At 39.4% G+C, this 27,458-nt stretch overlaps 1 protein-coding gene across 10 annotated transcripts in view; it reads left to right on the top strand.

Moving 5' to 3' along the window:
* TRAK1 (trafficking kinesin protein 1) overlaps positions 1–26,553 on the top strand; it is a 134,874-nt gene extending 108,321 nt beyond the window's left edge. For 3 of the 10 annotated variants that reach the window (XM_054190304.1, XM_054190302.1, XM_054190311.1), the window contains 7 exons: positions 837–974; positions 2,620–2,696; positions 4,760–4,996; positions 5,300–5,616; positions 9,925–10,254; positions 18,910–19,012; positions 23,872–26,553. In XM_054190304.1, the coding sequence (XP_054046279.1) occupies positions 837–974; positions 2,620–2,696; positions 4,760–4,996; positions 5,300–5,616; positions 9,925–10,254; positions 18,910–19,012; positions 23,872–24,670 (2,001 nt within the window). In that variant the 3' untranslated portion in view covers positions 24,671–26,553. Of the gene's footprint in view, positions 1–836; positions 975–2,619; positions 2,697–4,759; positions 4,997–5,299; positions 5,617–9,924; positions 10,255–16,775; positions 16,868–18,909; positions 19,013–20,307; positions 20,397–23,871 lie in introns of those variants that run through there. The other 7 variants (XM_054190303.1, XM_054190312.1, XM_054190306.1 and 4 more) reach the window with 6 other exon arrangements.
* The last annotated feature ends 905 nt before the right edge of the window (positions 26,554–27,458 follow it).

Below are 27,458 nucleotides of genomic sequence, written 5' to 3'. Positions count from 1 at the left end.
ACTATATTCACCTGATCAAAATGGTCAAAATAGAATGAATAAAGCTTAATTACCCTTATGATGTGTCTTGCATTTGAAATACTTGGTGTAAAAGGTGGGAATGCCCATAGAAACTTTTCCTGCTGATAAGCCTGTTGTATCTGTGCTGCTTCGTAAAGATTGAGATCATGCTTCTCCATCGTGTTGTTGGGAAAGACATTAACAGGATGTCTGTTTCTATGCCAAGTAGTTTATTTTTATGAAACTTGTAGGAGTGTGGTATTTCAGACTTCTATGCCTTTGCCAAACTTGGTTGAAATGGCTGATGAACTCAAAAACTATGAGGGTACACAGACATCTGCAGACAGAGTGATAAGATGTGCTCCCTGAGAAAGTCAGACTGAAAATAAGTCATGGTCTTGGGCTGTCAGAGGTTATATGTATATATATGTATGTATGTAAGTCTTGGTTTTAAAATTCCTAAGTTTTTTGGAATGCTGTGAAATACCTTATCCTTTTCCTGTGCTGTTTGCCACTGTGGTCATCATGGCAGTAATTAGGCACTACACCTGTTCAGACTAAAGATACTTTTAGCTCTGTATCTTCTCCTTGATAGTGGCTTCATGGAGATGCACAGGATAGGAAATGGAGCAAGCAGTTCCTCCCGTGCAGCCCTTTTGTTACTAATCCATGTTATCTATTATTTTCAGTGATACTCACTCTTTGGAGTTCTTTTCCTTTAAAGTGGGATATTCTTCCCTACACCATTATCTTTTACCAGCATGATAAGAATTTGCAGTCTTTCTGTGATGATAGTGCAGCCCATAAGGTCTTGGACTGTTTTCTGTATGTTACAGTTGCGGGAGCTGGAAGACAAGTATGCAGAGTGCATGGAAATGCTTCATGAGGCTCAAGAAGAGCTGAAAAACCTTAGGAACAAGACGATGCCAAACGCCATATCACGTCGGTACCACTCTCTCGGTCTCTTCCCTATGGTAAGCAGATTTAAGAAAAAAAAAAAAAAAGCACAAACCAGAAAACAACCAACCAAAGGAAATGTGTTTGCATCTGACTTACAGCCTCAGGGGTAGGATGCTAGGCCAGCCATGAGCATGGGTGAAATGTGTATTTATATAGTGTTAAAGGATACCTGAGTGATCAATTTTGCATACCTGGTTCTGAAACAGTGGTCCTATGCAGGTACTTGGTTTTGCTGCAGTATACTACACAACCTGCAGCTGGCTTTGCTTATGCTGTGAATCATGGGTAGCATTCATAGATTGTTACACTATTCTATACATCTTTTTTATGCATCTCCTGTACTGTGGTGGCTGATTTTCAGTAGGACTTTCCTGCATTTCTTCAATATCATTGGTGGTGTAAGTTCCTGATAACATAACTAAAGGTTTCTGGACATGGCATCCTTCTAGTTGCTTATGATATACCTTCAGTACTTGAATAGGTTACACATATATTCTTGTTTTAGCATCACTGAAAATTCCGTTGTTCATTAAAAGAATGCTTGTTGCTAATATGTATTACGGCAACATCAATTGTGGCAGTGTCACTGGTCTTACCAACTTTGTTTATCTAGTTTCATTTGGTTATGGCATTGTAAATTTAAAGCATGGGGAATAGGCAGTACCCTCAACCAAATGAGGAAAAAAGAGTGGATAAGAACGTCTAGGTAAGGTCAGTGCCTGGCTCTGCTTGCCTGTGTATCTCTGGAATAATTCCATTATTTCTGAGGGCAATGGTATCAGTGAATTTTTTTGAGTTACATTAATGTAATCTAGCAGCAGAATCTGGCCCTCATTATTTTTAGCCATGTCTCACCTTAACTGCTGAGGAAGAACACAGATGATATTTGTGCTCACAAGAAGTAAATTGTCGACAAAGGCTTAGCTTCCCTTTTTGTGTTCCCTTCTGAGTCTGAACACAGACCAATTTAAAGTGCAGACATTTAATAATAAAAGAGTTGTACTTGCACAAATACAAGCTGAGATAGGTTTATGCATTTTGTACAAAAATGTTTTTCAAATGCTGAATCATGGGACCAGAAGCCATTTAGGTTTGTGAACGTTTGACACTTAGACCCTGCACTTAGTTACGTTTAGGCAGTAAAATTTACTGACCAGCAGTGGAGAACTGAGAGCCTGTCACCTTTAGCCCTATAGGGGAGGTGTATAATGCTTTATGCCAAGAACCGTGTCTTTTTTGTGGGTGAGTGGGTAATGTTGTGAAAGGGAAGAGTGTTTTCTGTTTGTTTTAAATGAAAACAAATTAAGCAAAACTTCGTACATGAAAGGAGCATGTTACGGAGTAGGGAATTTAGTCTGGGAAGTTGGTGCGCCTGGATTCTTTGTTCCCCATGATGTTTTTTTAGGATCTTGGTGTTGCGTGTCCTTGGATTTTAAGTGCTGTAGCAGTATGAAGCTAAACCATAATTCATCAGTGACTTAGATATGTTCATTAGTCTTCCAGCTTTCCAGTCAATTTTCGTTGTTAAACCTGTATTTGTTTTTTTTCTGGAATGACACCTTATTAGTTATTACTTATTTTATTTAAATAATTATTTTATGCAATGACAACCTATTAATACTTTAATATTTGTTTTTCTTTTGTGCTTGTTTTTAACAGGATTCTTTGGCAGCAGAGATAGAAGGGTCAATGAGGAAAGAACTGCATTTAGATGAACCTGACTCTCCTGACTTGGCGTACGCATGAAAAGAATTGGTTCCTAATTGGTTGATTATATCTGAAGTTAATGAGTATTTGATAAGAAAGGAAAAGACAGGAAATAACTGAGCTAAGGGTTTTAGAAAGAAATATTTCTGTCAGAGTGTGAATGATAGAGAGAAGGGTAAATACATTGTCTGGTTATTGAGGTGGTTATATTCTCTGCTAAAACTACCAAAAGAAAATGCCTATATATAGGTTTTCTCTTGTTTTATTAACTTTTTAGCCTCATTCTTGAGTGCTGAGGATGAGAAAAGTTGGTTTTCTTGTGTGTTACCATGCTAGGTTTCTTCACTTAATGATTAAAGGATGAGTTCAGTCCCCTGGGTTCTCTCTTCAGGCATTATAACAGAAGTTATCAGGTAATTATTGATCTAATCCAGTTTTTACAGGGTGAACATCTGTGCAGAAAGGGATCCAGAGTGGTTGGGTACTTACAATGTGATGCCCATTACACCTGTGCAAAGTAGTTGGCGCCCATTTTGCTAAAGTTCTCTTCAATTAAACAAGAGTGGTTTGAAACAAGTTAAGTACTTGTGATGGTCCAAAAGCTAAGGATAGATACAGCTTGGCACAAACAGCCTTACCGACGTCAGTTGCACGTATTCTCCAATAGGTTTATCTCACCTGTTTGTACAATGCATGGACTGGTTAATTTGAAACAAATTAATCCTATTTAGAGGGTCTGTTAGAGCTTTTATGTGTTTTGACCTGACCTTTACAAAGAAAGGACACTCAGGGAAGGTACAGTAGCCACTTGCCAGAAACCTAAGTATATTTACAAAGTTTGACACATTAAACCACTTAAGTTAAATCAGTTAAACGTTCTTTGAGCAGGAGCCAAGAACTGTAAATGAGACTTTGACAGAGTGCAATTTTGATTAGAAACATATAAGATCAGAAAGATGTGAGCATGCTCAAACCCTATAGGATCTTTTTGTCCTTCCAGAGTAATCTAACCTAAGGATAGTTTAACTTCTTTAGAATGTCTTTTGTATTGCTACGCAGGTAACAAAGAAGGGTACGTTGTTTTGGTTTCATGGCTCGTTTGGTTTTATCAATTTACTCAGCAGGGCTAACTGGAACATCTGTGGGACTATTTATTGATAGATGCTGTTAGATTCAGCCTTTTAAAGATATGCACCTACAGAATTGGAGCCTACAGACAAACATTGAGACTGTTGTGCGCTTATGGACAGAGGGAAGGAAATTTGAATGACATTAAATAGCTTGAGGCATGCTGTCGTTGTTATACCCCGGCAGTATTTAGGCTGGAAGGGATGCGCCGTTCTTGTGTTCAGCCATTGTTGAACTGTAAAACAAAGCAGCAATGGCACTTCCGTAGCATGATGTAGGGCAAGTTTATTTTGTCAAGAAATTTCTGTTGAAGTGTCATCTGATCTTAATCTTGAAGCAGATGAACAAAGTTTATTATGATATCAGGACAAAGGTGATAAAGAATGAACTGTAGGAGTAGGTAAAAAATGAGCTTTCCAGCCTTGACAGTCTCCCTTTAGAATCTTGATCCATAATATTTCCAATTCTTCTTTTTTTTAAAAATGGTGTTTAAGAGGGTAGGAAATTAGTTTCAGAAAGGAAAGATACAAGACTTGCTTGCATAGAGATATTCAGTAAATTCAAATTCTCTTTTAAAATCCGTTAGCTGGTTCATACTTAAGAATTGAATGGAGATCAGTTTTGCTTTTTTAAAATTCATTTCCACACAATGGCTTCAAGGCATTTTTTAGCTGGTGTACTAAAATGCGCTTTCACTTAATTTTTATTAGTGTTTGAGAGGGTCCATGCACATAATTCTCAAATGTTCTGTCTAAAATACTCTAGGATGATGGAAGTGTGTTGATGGATTGCATGTAATGGCCGCACTGTAGCAAGTATGGGACCCTATGTATACTTCACAGAAACAATACAGACAAGGTGGTCAGTGGAGCTGTGATAGGAGGGTTGTTAACAAGCTGTTACCTGTTCCTTCTTAAGGTAAGAAGGCACTGTGTGATTATTAACTGTGTGTATGTCTTACCAGTCATCAGAAGCGGGTCTTCGAGACTGTGAGAAATGTTAACCAAGTTGTCAAGCAGAGATCCATGACTCCGTCGCCGATGAATATCCCAGGCTCTAACCAGTCCTCTGCTATGAACTCGGTTATTTCTAGCTGTGTCAGCACTCCACGTTCCAGTTTCTATGGGGGAGACATCGCTAACATTATGATAGACAACAAGACCAATAGCATCATCCTTGAGACCGAATCCTCTGACAATGGGTCAGTACTGTAGCACTGGGCTGTGGTTTTGCTTTGTTTATGACATAAAGGCAAAGCATTTCTGTTTTCCTCTTTTTGTCTGGCATTGTGCAGTTAACACAGTGACTTACATCTTCAAAAGTTACTTTATTTTGTGCTTATAGTTCTTGAGACATAGTAATTTAAAGGTATCAGTGAATGTCTCAAAACTGTCACGTGGAAGTTTTAAGCTTCTCTAAGAATCTTTTTTTTCTCCCTCCCTGTCTTTTTTTTTTTTTTTTTTTTTTTTTTTGGTGTGTGTGTGTCCCCCTTGTTATGCTTTAGAAATGAAGATAGGATGAAGAAGCCTGGGACTCCAGGGACTCCAGGCTCCAGTGACCTAGAGACTGCCCTTCGTAGGCTGTCCCTCAGGCGGGAGAATTACCTCTCGGAGAGGAAATTCTTTGAAGAAGAGCAGGAAAGGAAGTTGCGGGAACTGGCGGAAAAGGGTGAACTCCATAGTGGTTCTGTTACCCCCACAGAGAGCATCATGTCACTGGGAACTCACTCCAGATTTTCAGAATTCACTGGATATTCAGGAATGTCCATCAGCAGTCGCTCCTACCTGCCAGAAAAGCTTCAGATTGTGAAACCACTAGAAGGTGATAACAAAGGGCCTCGGCCTTTATCTGTTCTTCTTAGTGACTCTTTGTGGTCTCTTATCCATCACCAGAAAGCAGGAAATCTTTGCAATACATATTCTTTCTACTTTAGAGACAGTAATCCGCGCTGTTGGTTTGAAATCTTTTAACTACTATATTTTTCCTCAAGCCTTAAAAGCATTAGGAAACATTTCCAGCCATGGCAGTAAAATAAATGTTGCAGGCCACACATGCATCAGCAGTGCAGCCTTATGTCTAACCTAAATCCCAGGGTTGCCATTTCATATTTAGAAAAGGAAGGTGGTTGAGTATCTGAAATCTAAGCAACTAGAGTATTAGTTCATCCAGTCTCAGTTCTGCAAATCAGCACCTGGAAAGATCTTTACCTACTTCAAATAGTCCAATTGGTCTAACAGGACTATTTTTGTGATTAAAAATGATCTCTAGACTTTAATTTGCTGTTTGAGTGCCACACATGAGTCTCCATGGCTTTCGTTTCATGTGTGAAATGAGGTAGGGTTTTTTTAAGTCAAATTTCCTCCATTTATTGTCTCAGAAGAAGGCAAGATATAGGTAGATGGTAGTCAGGGCTAAAGCTTTATTTCAGAGTTAAGTGGATTTCTGTAGTCTGTCTAACAAAGCTGACAGAGCACATATAGTGTAGTCTGCCTGGCTTTCTTCAGTCCTTTCAGGTTGCTGCTGAAAGTTAAAATTGAGTCAATTCCTTTAGGTTTCAAACAAAATGAAGCTGTTTTCCTATAGTACTTCATGGTTATGCTAGTTACGTAATTTAGCTTTGGTTTCTCTCTTTCTTTTCCTTTAACAGAACTCTGGTGTTACATTACATTGTCTATTTGTGTTTTAATTGCAAAAGTTCCCTTTTTCATCTTTTTAGAACAATTTTATTTCATCTGTAAGGAGCATTTAGCATGACACACATTCAGAAGCAAAATTAATCCTTCTTGTGTCCTGAAGAAAGTGATGTGCTGTATCTGCCTATTGAAATGAAACTATAGCCATAGTGCACAAGTCCATGCTGTTTAGCAGATTTTAGTAGTTTGTTTTCATGACTGCTTTTAAATGGTCATAAAAATTCTTGTACCACACGAGGGAAGGGATGATCCAGCTTTGTTTCAGTTACTGGTTGCTACCACTGTAATAGATTTCTGTCACCATCCCATTATATCTGCTTTTTTCTTCCAATAAACTCTTAAAGTCTTTATCATCTTACTATCTGTCTGGGTTTTTTTTCCTGGTTTTGTTCATGGTTCTCACTGGGTCATTTTTTTCCTTAATATTATTGCACCTTTTAAAGTATTTCTCATGTTTGGTTTTACATCTCATTTGTACTATCTTCATGTCTGCCTGTTTCATAAGTTCAGTGTTTGTTATCTTTTATTAAATATATGTTTATGATTCTGTTCCTTACTTCAGCTTAGTTTCTTTCCTGCGTATTTTTCATGAGATTTAACACTTTCAACTTCACAGATACTTTCAAACTACTGGAGCAAAATAGTCTGCAGTACCTGCAGACTGTTATTGCTAGTTGTGCCTTCGGTTTTTACTACTGTTTTCCTAAGAGTGCTCATGCCATAAAATTGGGAAAGAAAAAAAATTAATTCTATAATACATTTCAGGTTAGTGGCTTCTATTCCTTTAAAGAAATCTTTTAAATCCTACACTAAAATAAATAGGGTGATAGAAGCACTAAGAAATTAATCTTTTGCACTTTAAAAAAAAAAAAAAAAAGAAAAAACAACAAGCCAAAAAACCCTACTTTCTTTATCATTGAATAGAATGCTTGATTTGACTTGCTTTAATTACAGTCTGGTAGGTTGTTTGGTTTGGTTTGGGTTTTGTTTTTAAACTGTGGATCTGTAGCTTGTTGTGCCATAAGCATGAAATAGCTCTCCTGGTGTCCTGTAGGAAAACTAGAACCTTGGACTGATTATGTCTTCGCTCTCACTCTGTTGCAATTCTGGCAGCACCACATCATGAATTTCCAAGCTTTCTCTGACCCCCATATTCTACACGTGATGACGCAGATATCAGGAATAGAAAAACAATCTCTATTCATAAATTTTATTTTGCTTTTAAATTTCTTTTTATTTCAGCCTGGCAGTCCCACTGTTGCACACCAATTCCCTCATACCAGCTTTTTACGACAGCATAATTTACAAAACTGTCTAGTAGGACCCTGGGACTAGATATAGGTTAAGGTGTTGTATTCCCCCCTTCAATTTGGCATCTTTTTGTTTTTATTCTCTTAAATCCTAAGGTAGTTGACAACTGTTGCATTGCTTTCTGCATTAGTGTTAATTTTCTGTATGGAAAAGTTAAAGCTCCCTCTCACATATTTTATGAGATCAAGGTTACAGTAGCAGAGATGGGGAAAAACTCTGGTATCCTCCTTTTTGTGGTGAAGTTTAGGCCACTTTGATGTCCCGTTTCCAAAAGAAACTAATAACATATAGTGTCAATAGAAATGTTAAAGCTCAAAACACAGATATTCTGGTGATACAAAATGTTATCAATGTAATGCTTGTACCCTGCAGAGTTTTTCGGAGTATAAATTTTGGTGAGCTTTAAGGTGAAAAAGATTACTACTTCAGAAGCTTGCATATAGAGGGTAATTAGCAACAAGATTTTATACTTGCATCTGTGCAGAAAGAAATTTTGATTTCCCGTGTTTTTCTTTGAGTGTATTGTCATACTGCAAAGCTCTATTATTTGCTTATGACTTGAAAATATCTGGCACTTCTCCATGTTCTGGAGTATTTCTTTTATGTGGGAGCAAAAAAAACTTGACCTTTTTGACAATTCAGGAATAAATATGTGTTATATGGATTTTTTTCTTCGTTAGTTATTTATTTTGGGGTTCTAATAGTTACTACTTCTTGAGCCTCAAGAGTACCAATCAGTCTAAATCTACTCTTTAGTCCCTCAAAATTAATTGTTAAAAAAATTGTTAAAAAAAATTAAAATAGCAACATTATGCAGAGTAATCTAGCAGATCCAATTATTCTGAGCTAAAAATTACACATTTTAAAAAGCGAGATAGACTTAATTAAAATGCTACTCACTGATCCCAGTCACTCTATAGAAGGACCTTTTCCCTATTAACTTCCTATTTACAATAAGCTTCCTGTAATGCAGTATCGTTATTGTGAAATGACAATTTTTCTTATTCCATAGGATTTTTCTCAGATGCAAAATAACGTGTATAAGAGCCATCCCTTCCGTAGTTATTACAGTGGCTTATTATTACTGACTGAGTCAGTATTCTGCTTTGGGAAGAAGGGACAGGAACAAGACAACAAAAACTGCTCTGATTTGAGCTGGCAGAGATGAAAATAAAGATGTTTTGTTTCTGTAACAGGACCTGGAATGAATAGTTTTAAGTCACACATTACAGCACAGTAATGATTGGTGGACACACAGGAAAACTTAGACCCTTACAAGCACTGTTTAATCACTACTTGAGGAATCAGCTAAATCCTTCCTGATTTAAGTGGGCTCGTATTAGCGTACATATCAACTTAACCTGATACATTGCTGCTTCTGACTCCTTGCCTCCTATTGAATGCTGAATATTGAATGCTTTTCTCTGTAAAATGCATCTTTTTCCTCACTCAAAACATTTTTCTGCCAAGGACGAAGCGACAGGTACAGTAGCATTTAGTTGTGTAGTAGTTGAGTTCCTGTAGTGTAGGGGCTCAGATAGAGGCCGTACAAGTATTTAGGCTTGATGTCTAGATCGGAGGCATTATCTGCTTACACATGCCTGGAGTTGATGTGGCTTCCAAACGTGCGGTAGAAAGCTGAAATTGTTGTGCAATCTGGGTAACTACTGTCCTCCTGTTAGCCACCGGCAGTAAATTCTGCCATGTTTTCAGCGCCTTCCTTAGCGTGAGCGTAATGTGGGCATATGTGGTATATGTTCCTCTTAGAGCTTTCTGTGATGGTGCTCAAATCGACTATTAAATATAAATTCTTTCTACTCCTGCTTAATCCTGCAAATTTAGGGATATTGATGGGGAGGGGATGTGCATATGCACAGGTATGCCACGTCTTACCACCAGATTTTGCCTAAGTGCTGGTCTGATCAGTTTATTTCATATTGACCTGGAGATGATGAGGAGTAGGTGAAGCAGTTTTGCCTTGTAGCGTGTCTTCCTAGAAACGTTAAACCCAGAAACATTAAAGGTTTGGAGCTCCCAAACCTTTGGTCTTCTGGATAAATGAAGTGGGATTTTCTGCCTTTTAGGTCCTGGATTTATTTTGTTTGTCTCTGTGTTCCCTTTCTAGGTTCTGCCACTTTGCACCACTGGCAGCAGCTGGCTCAGCCTCACCTGGGTGGGATCCTGGACCCGAGGCCCGGGGTTGTCACTAAGGGCTTCAGGACCCTCGACCTGGACCTGGATGAAGTGTACTGCCTTAATGACTATGAGGAAGATGAGACAGGTGACATTTCTTACAAGGGCCTAACTACCTCGACGCCAGTTCAGCACACAGAGACCTCAGGTGAGAGGTCACAAGCACAAGTGACTGTTTCAGACAACAAGAATAACCCCCGCCAATCTCAGGCTTTCACAGAGGAGATGCAGGAGTCCGCGACTGACGATGATGAGGGGTCTGGTGAGGGAAACTCATTAAGTCCAGTAAAACTGACATCTTTACAGGATTTTGATTACTGGGCCATTCTCGCATCTCTCCAGAACAGCATCCATAGTATTGCTTTGTGTGTAGCATCCGCACGTTAATGCGTGCAGTGGTTAGAACATAACCATTCTAACATTGGCTCAAAAATCCTTTCTTTAATAATCTTTTAATTTGACTTCTTTTGTTTTTCAGTAACAGCATCTGTGGTCAATTTTTTTACTCTATTTTGATAAGAGAAGGCTGCTAAAAGGAAGTGGTTCATTCACAAACCTTTGTGTGGCATGTATGCGACTTGTATGTGTATTGAGTGCACGCTTTTCCGTGTGTATAATGTATAGACCATATATATTTTGTATACTTATAGCAGAGATATTTTTCTGACTGTTCATAAGAGGTGATGCCATGCTTTAGATTTTTTACTTTGGGGGGGAAAAAAAAAGATTAAATGATGACAACAGGTGCATCTAAGTTGCCTTTGCTGAAACAAAAGGAAGTGCCTTGAAAATCAAGCAAAGAAATTCTGCAAGTTTAATTTGCTTACCTCAGATACTGTTTTTATATTCTCTTTGAGATAGAGAATTAAGAGGATGTTTTTATACAGAGAATAATGACATTTCCCTCATTCCCTCTCCACTGCACTATTAAATTCTATCCTTCCTATTTATACCGTATTAAGACTTAAACATTTTTAAATGATGCAGTACTGCATGAGTCATTAGATACTCTGAATTGACATTTGCAGTCTGTTATTGCACAAGGCTACGGGTTCTCAGACTATAGTGTGTTTTGAGTTTGTGTGGTTTATTTTTTTTTTTTTGTTGGTTTGGAGGAGGGAGAGGTGTTTTGTTTTATTAAGCTGTATAGGAGCGTTAGTCTTCATTAAGATTTGCTATTGGGAAAGAACTATATTTAGTTCAGAATCAGAAAACTACCAGAACTCCTTTTTCTTCACGCTTCTTGTTTTTACACAGCTACTTTTAATGAGGACACTTCCTTCCCGCTCCTTTTTCTGGAATAAATAGTAATTTATTATTTGACTGGTCTTTGGAAGATTAGATTGTCACAGGGCTAGACAATGATATTTCTGTTACTTTTATGAAGTGCAGAGTATCCTCAGCTCTCACTGAAACGGCAGTTCAGTCCTTTCAGCTATTGAATATAAGCTACTTTTTGCAGCCACTTGTATTAAGATTAAACCTAGAATCGTAGAATCATTTAGGGTGGAAAAAACCCTTAAGATCATCGAGTCCAACTGTTAACCCTGCCAAGTCTGCAACTAAACCATGTCCCTAAGCACCACATTTACAGGTCTTGGAAACACCTCCTGGGGTGGTGACTCAACCACTTCCCTGGGCAGCCCATTCCAATACTTGAACATTCAAACCCTTCAGCTTCCTTTTCCATTGGCAAAAACTGTTTTTATTGGACGAAATCTAATCATAGAATCATAGAACCATACGGCTGGAAGGGAATAATGATTATATTAACTTTTTATACTAATATGGAAATAAATAATGCCTCCGGGGGAGTTGTGCAGAGTTTTGGATATTATCCAGGTGTTTGTCATTTTGAAGAGTCCAAATAACAACAGCAAGAAAAGTTAAAGATCTAGGAAACACGGACTGAAATAATCAAAGAAATAGCTGGCATTTTTTTAGGATCTACAGAATAAAAAATTCCAGAAAAGATACGATTCATTTTAAAATGTGTTGCTGCAGAGAGGAAGGGAACAAGCAGTTCTTCATGTACTCAGGATACAATAATTGGGGTGGGGGGGGCGGGGGAAGCTATATGGGTTACACTTTGGGTGAACAATTTTCTAATTGTAAGAATATTCAACACAGGAATATGTTGAAAATTTGGAAACCTTACTGTCATGGACGATATGTAGACAAAGATATAGATATATTTTAGTTCTTTGTGTTTTTTAAGAACAGATTAGTAAAACATCTGTGGGTAATGATTTGGAAGAGTTGTTTGTTTGGATTAGAAAAATAAACATAGACCTGCTCTATGATTACAAACTGGCAAGAAAGACTAGTATTTCCCTCCATTTCTTTTCTCCATTACAATTTGAATACGTGTATGTCGCTGTTGTTAACAGGTTATTGCCTAGTTAATGCTGATTTTGCCTGGGAGAACTCTAGTTACCTCAGACAAGTTTTTTTAAGCGTATTCCCTACCTTACAAATTGGCAAGTAGATAAAATCTATGAAATTGTCCTAGTAATCTTATTTCATCGCCTATGGTTTGCTGAGTAATTTTGATACACTACAGAAACACAAAAATTGGTCAATATGCATAACTTCGTGTAGAATAAATGAATGCCCTGAAAACTTCAATCTCCCATTCTCTATCCTTCCTCCAGATTGCCCGGCTGCTTAGGATTTAGGAGTATCAGTGAGCCACCACATCATTATTGGTTGCATTGCTCAAACGAAGTAAAGATAACTGCTGTATCTGCTTTTTGTTGAAGCAATTTGTCAGGCAGTATACAAGGAGAATTGTGAATGTTTTCAGAGTAGGCACTTACTAAGGTGACAGTGCTTCTTAGGATCACAGTCTGCCCACTGAAGAATACCGTTGGGGAGAGAGAGATGTGTGCTTAGCTTATGAATCTATTTTGTATTTAAATATTGTGCAGCCATTGACTCTCTTGAGAAAACCTCCTCAGCATTCTTTCTGCCTTTCCTAGATTCCTCTGTACGAAATGCAGTGCAGGTAGGAGTGTGTGTGGACATGCGGTTCCTTAGAGCGCTGTCACAAGCGCAAGGTTGTGACATCATTGCTTGCGTGATTCCGGGGGAGATTCCAGGCAGCAATGCGCAGAATAAGCTCTTGCTGGAGAATGTGGAAGTAAAATAAAAAGCAAAGGAAAGAAATATCTTGGATACAATCTTTAGTGCTTTTTCTTGTAATCCAGGATAGCTCCGTTGTGGAAAAATCTAGTTCAAGTGGTATTTCAGAAAGTATTTCCCTACAGTTGCCATTGGCAGGCCGTAGAGTGTGCCAGTCTAGGGCTACAGGTCTTCTAACCTGAGAACAAAATGTCTTTGGCAACACAGTGCCCACAAGGACTATTCCCAGCAGGTGTAAGTCATCTTAGTCTTTGTGTATGTGTCCGATTCATTTGATACGTATGCTTTGAGGGTTGTATCTTGCTGTTTTTTCCACTGGAGACGTTCCCTGGCAGAGTACTGTGAGGTCCTACTTTTACTGCCGTTTTGTGGGCATGTAGAGTGCCGCTTGAGATAAGCCCTAGGAGAAACTATTTAATGTCAAGGCTCAGGAGGACAAACATCGCTGGTAGTGCCAAAGATGCCTTGAAGCCCAAATAAATGTGTTCAGAACAGAGTATCAGATGTTTCTTGTTGAGTGATGGATAGAGTCAGAATTCATTGTGACTAAATAAGAAGGTACAATCCTTGAATTTCCCTGTCCCTTTGTCCCTGTAGTATCCACTGATATGTAAAATAACTTCCTCACCATATATACAGATTATATCCTAATTAGGGCGCTGAACATTTCAGAAGAAATTAACACATATGTAATTTATGATTGGCAGTTGGTCTGTCAGACCTACATACTGTGTGTGGGCTCAGTAAATTTATGGAGGATTTTAAAGTCTGGAATCGCATAATTAGAATGGTAGTTAATACCATATGGAATAAGTAACTTTTGCAGCACAAATTTTTAATAACCTCAATATATTTTTTATTATTATTAAGAAACTGTAGTATATTCTAAAACTGTACAGAGTCTGTTTTGCGGGGAGGGGTTGTTTTGTTGTTTATTTTAAAATCCTTTGCCTTTCAGATTTCTGTTAAACAAAAAAACCCCAAGCCATTCAAAGCACTTAATAATGTGGTGAATGTTCTCATTTTGAAGTTGGAAGAGCTACACTTGGTTCAGCGTGTGCTTAATTGCATGCTAGTTTTGGGTGCATGAACTGGTCTTTCAGTACCTGTGTTTGTTAGTTGCACTGATTGATTGCTTTGAACAGACACGCGTGCAGCATTACGGGATCAGCACGCTTGTATTTCATGTTTAGACTTTAACAATGACATGGAGATCTTTCCAAATAGATGCCTCAAATCACAAAAACACATAATGAATGTCTTACGTTTGAGTTGTTTTTAGCAGGATTACTATACATGCTTACAAGTGGTTACCATTGTGCAGAAAAGCAATATATTTTGTAACTTTTCTTAGAACTAAGGTATTGATGCATATTTAAATATATTTTTATTTTCAAATGGCATGAATATTTCACAGTAATTATTTCTTTAAGAAAAATCTGTCAGCATTTGCTGTCTGTGCTGTTAAAATGCTCGAATTTTAATTTGGGATCCTAGCCTGCATAAAATCATGTTGAAGCCACATTAAATACACTGAAGTCTTTTTACACCTGTGCTCCATGGTTATATACATGTGAGGAGGAGACCTCAGCCAGAAGAAAGCTAAGAAAATACTGTCCAAAGAATGCCTGTGTTGGTTCAGTTTCTCATCTCTTGCTGTTTCTAAAGGCAAAATAAATGCAGATATTCAGAAAATAATTTTATTGTCAATTGTTTAAGAAACGTAACAGGAGTAATGTTCCTAGCATAGATATATGGATTCTTGGAGGTTTTGAGCATTCACGGTTATCCCTGAAACCAGTGTTTTCTGAAAGCACCTATACACTTTTAGGGGAGCACCATACTCACATTTTACAGCTGTGTTTATCACCCATCTCCATTTTGTTTTAGTAGTTAACCCAGGCATCAGCTCCAGCATACCCTATATTGTCCCTGTTCTGTCAATCAGGAGTTTTCAGCACATGTAGCGCTGGGTATCAGAGCTTTCGCCTTCAAACACCTGGAGGGGATGAACTCTGCTGAATTCAGAGTGTACAAGAGGCAGCTGTCTTGTCCTGTGGATCCTAAAGGAGTTTTGTGGCCTGGTTTTCAGGAATTTCACCTTAGCAAAGAATGGAGTTGGTGGCATGGACTAGCAAAAGTGAAGTCTATAACTTGTATTTCGAATTGTGACACTGGAGGAAAAAAGTGCCTTTTAATGGTCCTTTGTTGTTTATCCTATTCCAAAGCAGGCAGAACTTTTTTTTTTTCCTATTCAGCAATAAAATAAACTTCTAATGCTTTAAAACACCATCTCCATCTGTTACTTTAAGGACTCCCCAATGTGATTGTCATTCCATCCCTGTCTCGCCAGCTTGTGCTAAAGAGATGTCCAAATTCCATTGCGCGCTCTGCTGAAAGAGCAGGGAACCAGGTTTCCTCCTTTTGTTAAAACAAGCCAAAGAAATGATGTTTGAGGTGGCTTGCTTCAGAGTGGGCTAAAACTTTACCTTTGTGCCAGTCTGGATCAAGCCGTATTCTGAAGATTTCTGATTATTTTTTTTTTTAAAGTTCATTTTTGCCAGAATAGGTATTAATATAAAATGCTAGGTTTACTGGATGCTGTGAGCTCTCTGCCACCTCACTATTCATCTAGCATAGCAGCGAATTTGAGTTTGGAACTACTGGTACAAAAGTCAAGGGTGGTTTAGGATAACTGCCTCATACAAATCTTCCTCAAACAAATCTTCCTCAAACTCAGTTTGTCTGCCTTTTTGTGGATGGGGTAGGCCACTAGTTTACCTACTGTAACTTTGTACCTTTCTCTGCACAAGGTGGTTGAAAATCCAGATTAAACGGTCTTTTGAGGGTTCCCTGAGCAGATGATCCTGCCCTAAACTCATCTGTTTTACTGTTTGCACCGAGCAGAATGGCCCATAAGCTCTGAGTACAGAAGCTGGATCCGAAACAGCTCTGAGCTCTATAAAATCAGCTTTGTGTTTTGCGTGGGGAAAGCTCTGTTTTACCAGGAGATGGAGCTCTCTGCAGTCAGTTTGACTAGTACCTGCCTTTTTTTTTTTTTTTTTTTTTTGCAGTATTTTAAAAGACGTTTTTACAACAGTGTTTATGGTTACAGGAGAGTTTCTTTCAGCTACTATGTTTTGCGTTTTTTCCAAAATGCCTAAGAATTGTTTGAGAAAGCTTAATAAGGTAAAGAATCATTAATTACTGAGAGACCAAACACAATCCAGCAGCAATCCGAGGTTTAGCCTGAATTTTAATTTAGGGGAAAAATGCACATACAGTTTAGTTTATGGTTTCCTGATGGATGAAATTACATGATGTTTCTGTAAATTTTTTAAACACTCAATTACGTACAGATTCTTTTTCATACAAATATGAAGCCTCACTGTTAATCATTTACTACTTTGAATAAGAGGGTATAAATAAAACGTTTGGTTTCAGACACAGTCATACGGAGTTTATATTTAAATAATACTTTACTGTATGTACATGTGAAGATTGTCTTTCTTACTATGAACTTGTGTATTACTTCCTCATAAACTTACACCAACTCAGGAAATGGTCATTCTTATGTAAAATCACTAGGTTAGGAATGAATCATTTTGCTTCTATTTTATAAACTTTGTTCATTTACAGCAACAGGTTCTCACTCCCTTTGTATTGTGTCCAAAGGATGGAAAATGCTACAGCAATATGATACACCCCATTGTTGACTGATGGAGGATGAAGCTGGTACAGGACTTTCTTAGTGGTATTTGAGGGTGGAATACATCCTTGGAAATTGATTATTTTTTTTAAAATAATTTCAATTGTTTCCTCTTATTAGAGCCAGTGATTTCTCTACTTTTAGCAGCCTTCTCCTATCTCTGACTCATTAACAGCAATGAGTCTTGCTTTTGCTAATGCAGCTATCTTCAATGTGCCTGTTTCCAATCTGAGGGGATGGCCAGTGGATGTTACAAATGGGGAAAATGCACTTATTGTATTACAGCTATGTGCTTTGGGTTGAGCTTGCAATCTTAAACCAGCATTGCTTTATTCTGTTCTCTATTCATCATCCAGGGATAATTGCTGTGTTTCTCCTTGATTTATGTTGAAGTCCTTTGTTTTCTCTAAATAACCAATTTTTTCATGTCCAGTTATTTGAGCTCTTTCTCCAGATTTTCTTTTAACTCTCTACAATATGGAGAGAATCATGATTGCTAGGCTGTGCTCCCTTGTAATAGCTTTTGTAGTGCTCACACTAATCTCTAAAGCAACTGGATTCCTGAAGCATCATAATTACCGTCTCTGGAGGTGAAGTAGAGCTTGTTGTTATGTCATGCTGTGCTAACATTTGAGTGTGTTAACATGACACTCCAGTGGGTTTTTGGAAATATCCTTCTTCAATGTACAGCAGTACATCCCAGCGCTAACTAGAAGTTACCTCACGTTGTTTGCTTAGCCACTTCTGCTTCCACTGCTCACACTCCCTGTGCTCAAGCCTTCACACACTGCTTATATGTGTTCTTAAAGGACTACCCAACTGCACACACCGTTTTGGAGCTGTGATACTTTATATATGGAAAAAGGGAACACAGCCACGATTAAGACTTGCCTTGCTTCTGCTAAGCATCTCTGGAAGTTCAGAATGGTGTCTGGTTTAGTTGGTCTATCTGTCTGTCCTTTGCAATGTGTTGAATAGTTGTGTACTGTGGTATTAAAATGTGGCTTAATCAGGGAATGGCTCAGAGGGTTGGGTAGGACCGAGAGGGAGGGAGCCGCACACGGTTTTTATTGTGCATGTTTTGACCACTGCTAAGTTCGGTTACTGAGTAAGAGAACCTATGCAATCATGATATCTTTGATGTAATATTTAACTCTGGGTGTTTTTCAATCAGCTTTTCAGATGCATGGCTCTTAAATTTTGTAGTTATTTTGCAATGGCCACAGCTGCATTATACAGCAGGTTAGTATATCCACAGGAGTAGCCCTGCTGAGAAGAAAGAAATTGGCCTACGTCCTTCATTTTTTAAATTCTGAGCTGTATTGCTTCTTTCCCAAATTACAGAGTGGCATCTTTACAGCCGCATTTGTGGGGAAAATGCTTTACTACAGTGTTTCAAATATTAAAAAAACCCTGCTATGTTGTGCAGCTGAGGGCATACATTCTTAAAGAACCTAAACACACACACAAGAGAAATGTCACAGATGTACAGTAGTGGATCCAAAAAAACCTACCACCTTCCTTACTGTGAGTGTGGAAAGTCAGAGAGAGAGAGAAATAGTAGTTATGTGTCCGTCCCCTCCCCAACTTTTCAGTCTGTGTTCCTGTAGCCAGCTGGATCCATTACTGAGAAGTAATGAGGGTACCTTTTCATGGATCAATCTAAAAGCTGAAATGCACAAGAATTCAGAAAATCTTAGTGCTCCTGAGCTGGTACTAGAAAATGCTGCTTGTAATTTCCACTGATGCGAGTTCCTCGTTTAGATGAGGACTAACATTTCAAGCGCAGCTTTGTCTAAATTTGTTTTGAGCAAGACTTATCTACAGTATTAGTGGTCATGGGGAAGTTTCAGCAGAACCTTTTAGCACTGGCCTTGGAGTCCTAGATGTGTTTGAAGAACAAGTGTTTGTTGGAACACTGGAGCACTTGTGTATTCCACTTTTCTCCCATTGATCCGCTCCGAGGTACCTCATCACTTTTTGCATCTGTCTTATCAGCGCACAGAAGTTTGGTTTTCCCCTTTGCTGTGTAAAATGCAAAGAATTTGCTTTTTTTTAATTTAGTACCTCATCCTGGGAAGTGCATGTCACAAACCAACTCCACCTTCACCTTCACCACCTGCCGCATTCTGCACCCTTCCGATGAACTCACACGAGTCACACCAAGGTAAGGGTTTCCCATGATGGCAAAGCCTTCAGCTCTGTCAGAGTTTTCCCTGTAAGGAAATGCAAAGTTATGGCATAAGCAAAAGCTTTAGCCACATTAGTGAATTACAACATACCCCCAAATTATTCCCCCCATTTTTAGTTACCTCAGCCTGATTTTTATCAGAGGCATGTGTAACGTTTTAGAAAGCCAATGAAAATATCTTAGTTTTTGTTGTCTCTAGTTAAAATATTGCAGGATCAGACATAACTCAGTTGGCTTCCAGTATCCAAACCTGACTACCCTTGATCCCAAACTGGTTGTAGTCCTTTTGTGTGAATGCACAGAAAGTAATACCTCACACAAAATATGAGAGAGATTTTTCCAGGGAGGAAAAATCTAAATCTTTGGTGCAGAAGAAAAAGGGATGCACGTGTAAAGAAATCTAGGAAATACATGAGGAATGGAAGAGGAAATATGCCTTCACAAAAAACAGGGAGCTGTCTACTTTGTTCCTTGGTGTAATTGTTGGAAATGAGTTCATAGTAGCCAAACAGACACTAATGAGCTAGCTTAATAATAGCAATTGGCAGGCATAGGCAATACATGCTGATAAAAAGCAATCCTGTAGCATTATAGAAAGTGAAGATCTGAGAACCAGGGAGGGTGAGTGAATTTCAAACCTAAAGAGGGAATTTTCCTTCTTAGCAAATCAGTATTTAAAAAATGCTTTTTCTGTTTAGAAGGACAATGCCTCATGACTTTCTCTGCCCCTTTCAGCTCCTGTGTGGGACGTGCCGTTGTGCAGGTCCCCATTCAGAGATGGTGTGTCTAGACTTGTTTAGACATGAGATGGGCACTGATTACCTAAGGAACGCATGAAAAGTAAGGGTATTAAATATGAAAACCTGCGAGGTGGAAAGGAAATGGATGATGATTAAATGTAACTTTTCTGCTTCCCTTTCTGAACTAAGTTAATCATGGCCTGGCTGGTTTTTCTTTACTCTTTTCTGTCTTCCTCTCCCCTCAACACTGTTACTGAAGAGATCCTTTTATATGGCTGAAGTTCTATTTTAATTTTCTTATTACTGTTCAATTGCTGTTAATTGTGGTCATCATAAACTCCTTGATTACGTTGGTTACTAAATCTAATGAGTCATCCACAACTGACAGGTAAATTCAGTACACTTTCAGGTATGTGCCAAAGTTCATCATGCATTCAGGAGGAAAAAAAAAAAGCAAAATAACAAATGTGTTGTTTTCAGCAAACGTGTTTGAGGAGCTCCTCCTTACCAACTATAAACGATTCTTCACAGGTCATGTGAGGAGGACGAGGAAACAGCATTGTGTCTCGTTATGCTGAGAGGAGGTATAGGGCAGACACTATGACCCAGCGTGGCAGGGGGTGAGCAACACTGCCAGCAGCGTCTCTGTTGGCAGGGTCATCTACAAGGAATGCTAGCGTGTGTGGCACCAGCTAACCCAAAGAGTTTTGGTATTTACCTACCTGGTTGCGTTTTAACCGCGCCTCTAACCCAGGCGACGCTCTAACCAGACTAAAGCTCATCTAGCTAAATGAGGTGCTCATTTATTTATTTCTTTTCTCAATCTAACCCTGCGACTGTCACTGGGCTGAGTTGCTGAGGCCAGTTTTGAGTTTGTTTCTGTGGTTGTGTCCGGGCTGCTCTGCAGTGTTGGTCAGTTTGATGGGGAAAACATTTCCCAGTTAAAGCAATACCAAAATGATCAAACAAACAAACAAAGCAATGCCTACATAACAACCGCTTTCTTGCAGGGATGTCCTTTTTTTATTTTTTTTTTTTTTAAATTGCACTGTCATGTGTACCTGTGCTGACAAATTAGTAGAAATACTAATTAAATATCTGTGCAACTGAAATCGTGAGCTGGAAAGAAGGAAGCTCTTGGAGTTAATAAGCCACTGGAGTGCTGTAGTTTTCATGTTGTGACTAGGACATCTTCAAAGTCTGGTAACTAACAGTCTATGTCTGCGTTTCCAAAATGTACTTGGCTGTGCCCTGTAGAAAGTCAGTTCCTGCAGTAAGTTCTCTTTCTCATTCTTTTTCCTCCCTCGTGCTTTTCAAGATTTCTTCTGTACTTGTGTGTTTAGCCGGTGTGGGAGATGCATCACAGTGGCTGTCGCTGCTCTTTAGTTTCACCATGAATTGGTATCAGACCTATGATGATGCAGCTTTAATCAATGCTTAAGAGAAGAATTGTGAACTAACTTCTCCTTTCCTCTCAGCCTTGCCTTCAAAGTGTGTGTGTGTGCTGCTGCAGCGGGTATGGGTGGCTTCCTTAGTTCTGCTGTCAGGAGTCCTTCTGCCCTGCCGCTAATTCAGTCCGGGCAGAATGAAGGGGACCTAGGGAGAGCCTGAGCTTGCCTTAGCACATCTGCCACATGCGCTGCCAGCCACAGCACGCTGCGGGGTGCAAGAAGACCAATTCCAGAGCCGCTTAGCAAGGCTGCTTTTCAAATTGCACCACTCTTAATACTTGTTTTCTCAAACGCATATTTCACTGCAGTTTTAGTGGATGAGATTGCTCTTGTTGAACTGCAACTGCAGGGTGAAAATCCTTTGGCAGTTGCATTTGCTTTCAGTAGGAGTTGGTACAGTTCTAAATTACTGTAGAGATCATGTTGGTCAGATCCTGTTTAGCCACAGAAAGAAGACATGACTTGAGACTTCATAGCATCAGGCTAATATTTCCTTAATTAAGGGGTGCCTTAAAGATGTTAAAGTTCTGCTGATTTTTAGGAGATCACTGGACAAAAGTTTGTAGCCTTGTATTAACTCATGTCAGCTGATTGCTATATACCATTAGACAAAGTTCTAAGCTTATCAGAAACTGGCTCAGAACAAAACATTCCAGGATGTTGGCATTCTTGGTTTCCCAGAGTTCATTAATGTAAGGTGAAGTGAGACTTCAAATTCCAGTCAAGACATCATCTAGGCTCTTGTGTCTATATGGGGAAAAAGGATGCAATTCATTCATTCGTCTGAGGCTTCTCTATACCTGGAAATCCAACCGGATTGTCTCAGTGTGGCTTTTGATTCATTTCTTGGTACAGAGAACCCAACTTAAGTTGAAGTTGCATGTTACAGCTGAGCCGATCCAACAGCGTGGCTCTGCTGAAAAGGGAAGCTCACGCTCTTCCCCCTGTTTCCCCTCCCCTCTCCCAGATACTTAGTTTTCCATCTTTCTTGCATTTGCTATTGTTTTTGTCTGACTCTGCTGAGTGTCTTCTACTTGCTAACCTGGCAAGGTGAAGGGGAAGATTTCCTTCTTTGAACAGTGGTGAGCTCTCAGGTCAGGGAATTCTCTGTTAGCATCAAGTGTTGCATTGTTTAAGATGCTTAAAAGGCTGTTAGAGTAGATGAATCCATCCCTAGGAAATACTGTCATGGAATCAACTTTTTCATGTATGTGGCAAAAATCATCATTTCAGTATGGTTAGGAATAGTTGGAAAGCTTTTTATATTAAAGATGCATGGAACCCTTGGGATTCTCCCAAGTAGACATGAATTTGGAATGTCATGGATGTCCCATATGCCTTGCTTCTGGAATAATTAAGTACATCATGCCTTATTCAGTGAATGGTGTACCTTGGACTGACATAAACTTAGAGTGGGAATTATGCATAGATAAACACGCTGTGGCTAGCCTGATCTATAAGGAACAAGTTTTTTAAGGATGACACCATAGTGCCAGAAACCGTCAAACCTCAGTGTCCATGAGATCTCCTACTGTGGCACAAAGGATTTGGATCGTCTCCTTTGTGTTGGTAATTCTTTGGAAATAGGCGCTTCGTTGAGTCTCTGTTCTTTCAAATGGTCAGCTTATGGGGAGAGGATGGTCTGCCAGAATGAATGTTATTTGATATGCCTCAAGAAATCCCAAGCCCTAATAACTAGCAGTGGTGTGCTTAAGAAAAAAAAATGCAGAGAGATAGCACTAAACCTAAGTATGTAATGTCTGCCACCTGTTCTAAATGTGCAGATTATTGCACATGTAACACTTTCTTGTTAACTGCCTGTAGATAGTTTATTTTGAGAAGAAAGAACTGGAATTGACGAGCAATTTAGACATGTTTCAAACTATAGAAATTAATGTTTTACCAAATTAACAGTAGAATGGCTCTTTGTCATATTTGGTTTGCTGTTATCAGTTACCTGTTGACCAGTTGACAACCAAAAGCTTGACTGTATTTTTTTTTCTCATCTCTTTTGATCTGTCAAAAGTCAGATCCCCCATCCTATTCCCCATAAATGAAATCAAATTCAACAGAAGAAGGGTTTGACCTTAGAGAAGTGCATGTTGGTGACAATGCCAGCTTCCAGCAGCTTTGCTACAAACGCTTCTGTAGCAAATACGTTCCCCTCCTCCCTTGCCGCTCTCTCTGCTATGATCCAGCAGTACTAGAAGGACTAGCAGTTCTGTGTGCTCACAAGTGATACTAAAAAGTAAATATGTCTTGTTTATACCATTGGTCAAGTTCTCCCAGTTTCCTTGTCCCATGGAAGCAACTAGGAGTTGTGACAGCCGGTAGACGGAGAAGAAAAACCGAAGGTGTTGATCACAAACCTGTCAATTTAGTAGTTTATCGGAAGAAATGTGGTGGTGGTGGGGAATGCATTAATCCCATGAGACTGGGTGGTGAAGTGTGCAAAGTGGAGAGATGCGTTTTGTAAGAGATGATATTTTAGCACTTGTCATCACATTTGTGAGGAGCTGGGAACTGTCAGTTCCCCCGTGCACTCTCAAAATGGATAAAAGGCCCTGTTCAGGGTTAAAAATCTTGCTTGCAGTGTTTTAATTCCCTAGTGGAGAGAATAACTTGCCTGCTCTTTTGCTTTCAGCCTTAACGCAGCACCTACTCCAGCTTGTGGCAGCATTAGCAATTTGAAAGGCACCCCAGTGGCTACTCCCTGTACTCCTCGGCGTCTGAGTTTGGCCGAATCCTTCACTAACCTCCGGGAATCCACGACGACGATGAGCACGTCTCTGGGGCTGGTGTGGCTGCTGAAGGAAAGGGGCATCTCGGCAGCAGTGTACAATCCGCAGAGCTGGGACAGAGCCAGCAAAGGCACGCTCCTGAACACGTACCCCCCTAAAATGGCGATCATTCCTTCCACTCCACCAAACTCACCTATGCAGACACCTTCTTCATCCCCTCCATCTTTTGAGTTCAAGTGCACCAGCCCACCTTATGACAACTTCTTGGCTTCGAAGCCTGCTAGTTCAATCTTGAAAGAGGTGAGGAATAAAAAGAACATCAGGAACAGTGAGAGTCAGACTGACGTGTCTGTTTCCAACCTTAATCTCGTGGACAAAGTCAAGAGGTTTGGTATCGCCAAAGTTGTGAGTTCAGGGCAAACGTCAGCTCCTCCTTTAACTGATGACCAGGGACCTCTTCTCTGTGGGGCACAAGGACCGGTGAGGGCCCTTGTTCCTGGAGGCCTGGCACCAGATGGTCTCCCATTGGGCTGCCCTGCCGTGACCAGTGCCATCGGGGGCATCCAGCTCAACACTGGCATCCGAAGGAATCGGAGCTTCCCCACCATGGTGGGTTCCAGCATGCAGATGAAAGGCCCAACGTCTCTCACTTCGGGGATCCTCATGGGAACCAAGCTCCCGAAGCAAACTAGCTTACGATGAAGGACTCTATTTTTACAGCTAGTCTTTTTAAATAAAAATACTCAAATGCTTTCTCCGATCCTCTTTTCCTTTCCCCACCACCCCTTCATTGCCTCTTGAGTTTGACAAATCAACTTCGTGCCTAATGGGAGAAATGTGTATAAAACTGTATAAAATATGTAAATATGTACCAGATCTATTGTAACTAATTGGATTATTTTACTGTTCAATTGAGTGCAAAAGGCTCTACGTTATGATTGCTGTATTAAGGTTGACTTGCTAACCTTTTGAAAAGGTTTGGTTTTTTTTAAGATGCACTGAAAAAAACACAAAAGAACAAAACCAACAAAAAATAACTTGACTAGGAAAACATGAATTCCGTAGCTAGCCTAACTTGAGTTGAAGGTGCATGGGAAGCTATTGAATGTGTTTTGTGAGACCTCGCATTACATCACTTGAAGCATGGGAGCGTTTGTGCTTTGTTAAACGCTAAAAAAAAAAAAAAAAGCACTTGGTTTAACATATGGTAGTTTTGATTTTGCTTCTGTAGATGAGTTGAGCTGAGTTATTGGAGTGCCTGGCTATTATGCCTGAATGGATGAAACTGTTTTTGTTTTGGTTTGGGGTTTTTTTTTTTTCCCTGTTCTGTATCCTCCTCCTCCTGGAGGTGCTAAACTTGAACTAAAACTGTGTTGAGGTCAGCAGGCCTAAGTGGGTACCTGGAATATTGACATATTCCTACCACTGCTGTTTCATTTGGCACGCTTACACTCTGTGTGACTTTTTTGTTTTGTTTCGTTTTTCAATGCTGCACTGGATTGTGAAAGGGAAAATGCTTTACTATGTGTTGCTGCCACTGAAACATGCTTTGTCAGTGCCCCCGAAGAAAACAGTTTTCACAACTTGTGAGGTAAACATGGCAGTGACTTCCTGGAAATCAAAGTTGCGGAACAGATTGACAGATAAGAATGTTATAAAAGAACATGTAGCAAAAACAGTATTCGAAAAGGTGAGTCCTTGAAACCTCATCAGAGAACCACAAAAAACATTTAGTAACGGAATGGTACAAGCTGGAAAGAGCAGCTTGCAACCCTCATGCTGATCTTCAGGTTTCATGCATGTGGGGGACCGTGGCCTTGTAAGCAGGGTGAGAATTTTCCCCACTCGTTTTCTGTTTCCTTTTTTTCAGAGAAACCTTTTTCATCCAAAGTGGGACCTTAGCAGAGGTAAAAATACGGGAAACGCTTTATTCCAGGTGTTTTTAGACTGAAAAAACACCTCCCAGTACCAAACATATAACCCCTGCTTTTTCAGAAAAGAAACAAAAGACGTCGCACAACCTGTAGTTACAGCCAGGCCATCCTAATTCACATTCGATTTTCTCTGTTTCTCCCAAACTTCTGCTGGGTGCTTGTAGAAAGGATTGAAATATCCTGGAACTGGAACAGGCTGGGCGGAGCTGAGCTGGCTCCTAGAGCTGAGCTGAGACCTGTGTTTTTTTGGAAGGGGGGATGGAGAGGAGCGAAGGAGGGAGGGTTTAACATCCGCTTTTTTTTCCTTGCACTTCTTGTGGCATCGAAATGAAGCTCCCCGTTTGTTACCGTAATCACACTATACGTAATTGCCGTGAATTGCCGTTTGTACCAGACTGTTACTAAATCATTAGCACTGTTAACTTCTTGTATAAATGAAACTGTCTTTTAGTCTTTGTGACGAGAGATAGGTGGGTGGGTTTGGGTTTTCTTTTTTCTGAATGAAGTAGTTATTGCGGTAGTGCTATGGACACTAAGGATATTTTTTGAGAAAGGAAAAAAAAACACATCGGTCAGTTACTGCATGTGTTTGAAGACTTCTATTTATTCTATGAACTTAAAATGTTTTAGTAAAATGTCATCAGCTCTCTTTGCCGTTGTATGTGTGCACTTATTGCAAGTAAATTTAAGTATCTTTTTATTTGAATGTATCTTAAAACAGTAGATAGAATAACAGTTGATTCTGAAAAAAATCATGGACTTAATGGACCATTTTATATACCCAGAGGAAGAAAGCAATACCATATGAGAACTTAAAAGTGTAGAAGTTAATCATGCAATCAGGAAGTATTATTTAGCCTTTAAATAAGCCGTAGGAGTTGTCCACCCACCGGAGAAAGCAATTGTAACACATCAGAAAGATGAAATTTAAAATTTTCTTCACTAATATAAATAAAATAACAGAAAAGTTGCATTGTTGTGTATTATTAAACATTTTTCCTCTTCTTTTACTGTGATAAATACTATACCTTGGTCCCTTGCTTTCACCTTTCAGTCAAAGCGAAACAGGAGGCCAGCACCGGGTTTGGGTTTTTAAATTCTTAGGCGTAGAAGTGGTTGAAGAGTTTTGAGGTTTTAAGATTGCTGGAACTGGTGAAATTTGGGTCAAAACAAAAAATATAAAAGCAAATGCAGGGGTTTTTTTGAGTTCTGAGAAAGAAGAATTGGACATGGTGTGGTTTGTGTATTTTGAGCAGGAGAAGGGTGTGAACTCTCCTGCCTAACATGATGCAAAAACTATAGTGACAAAATGTGAAAGTACAGAGTAAGGAGGAAACATCCTGTCTTTTCCAACAGAGACAGAAGTGAGGTCTGCTGTTAGCTAGTATCTTCATTACTGAGGGAAGAAACAGACCACTGATTAAATCCCAGGTCACGAGAAACTCCCAAAATCCTGGACACGTGGGGAAGGCTAAGTCGTGACAAAAGAGGGGGTGGTCAGGCAATAAATCATACCAAGATTAGACAGCCTCATACATTGAGGGGAGGGATGTGTG

Source organism: Rissa tridactyla, chromosome 2 (genome assembly GCF_028500815.1).
Source record: "Rissa tridactyla isolate bRisTri1 chromosome 2, bRisTri1.patW.cur.20221130, whole genome shotgun sequence".
Classification (NCBI taxonomy): Eukaryota; Metazoa; Chordata; class Aves; order Charadriiformes; family Laridae; genus Rissa; species Rissa tridactyla.
This window is presented reverse-complemented; position numbering and strand designations above follow the sequence as displayed.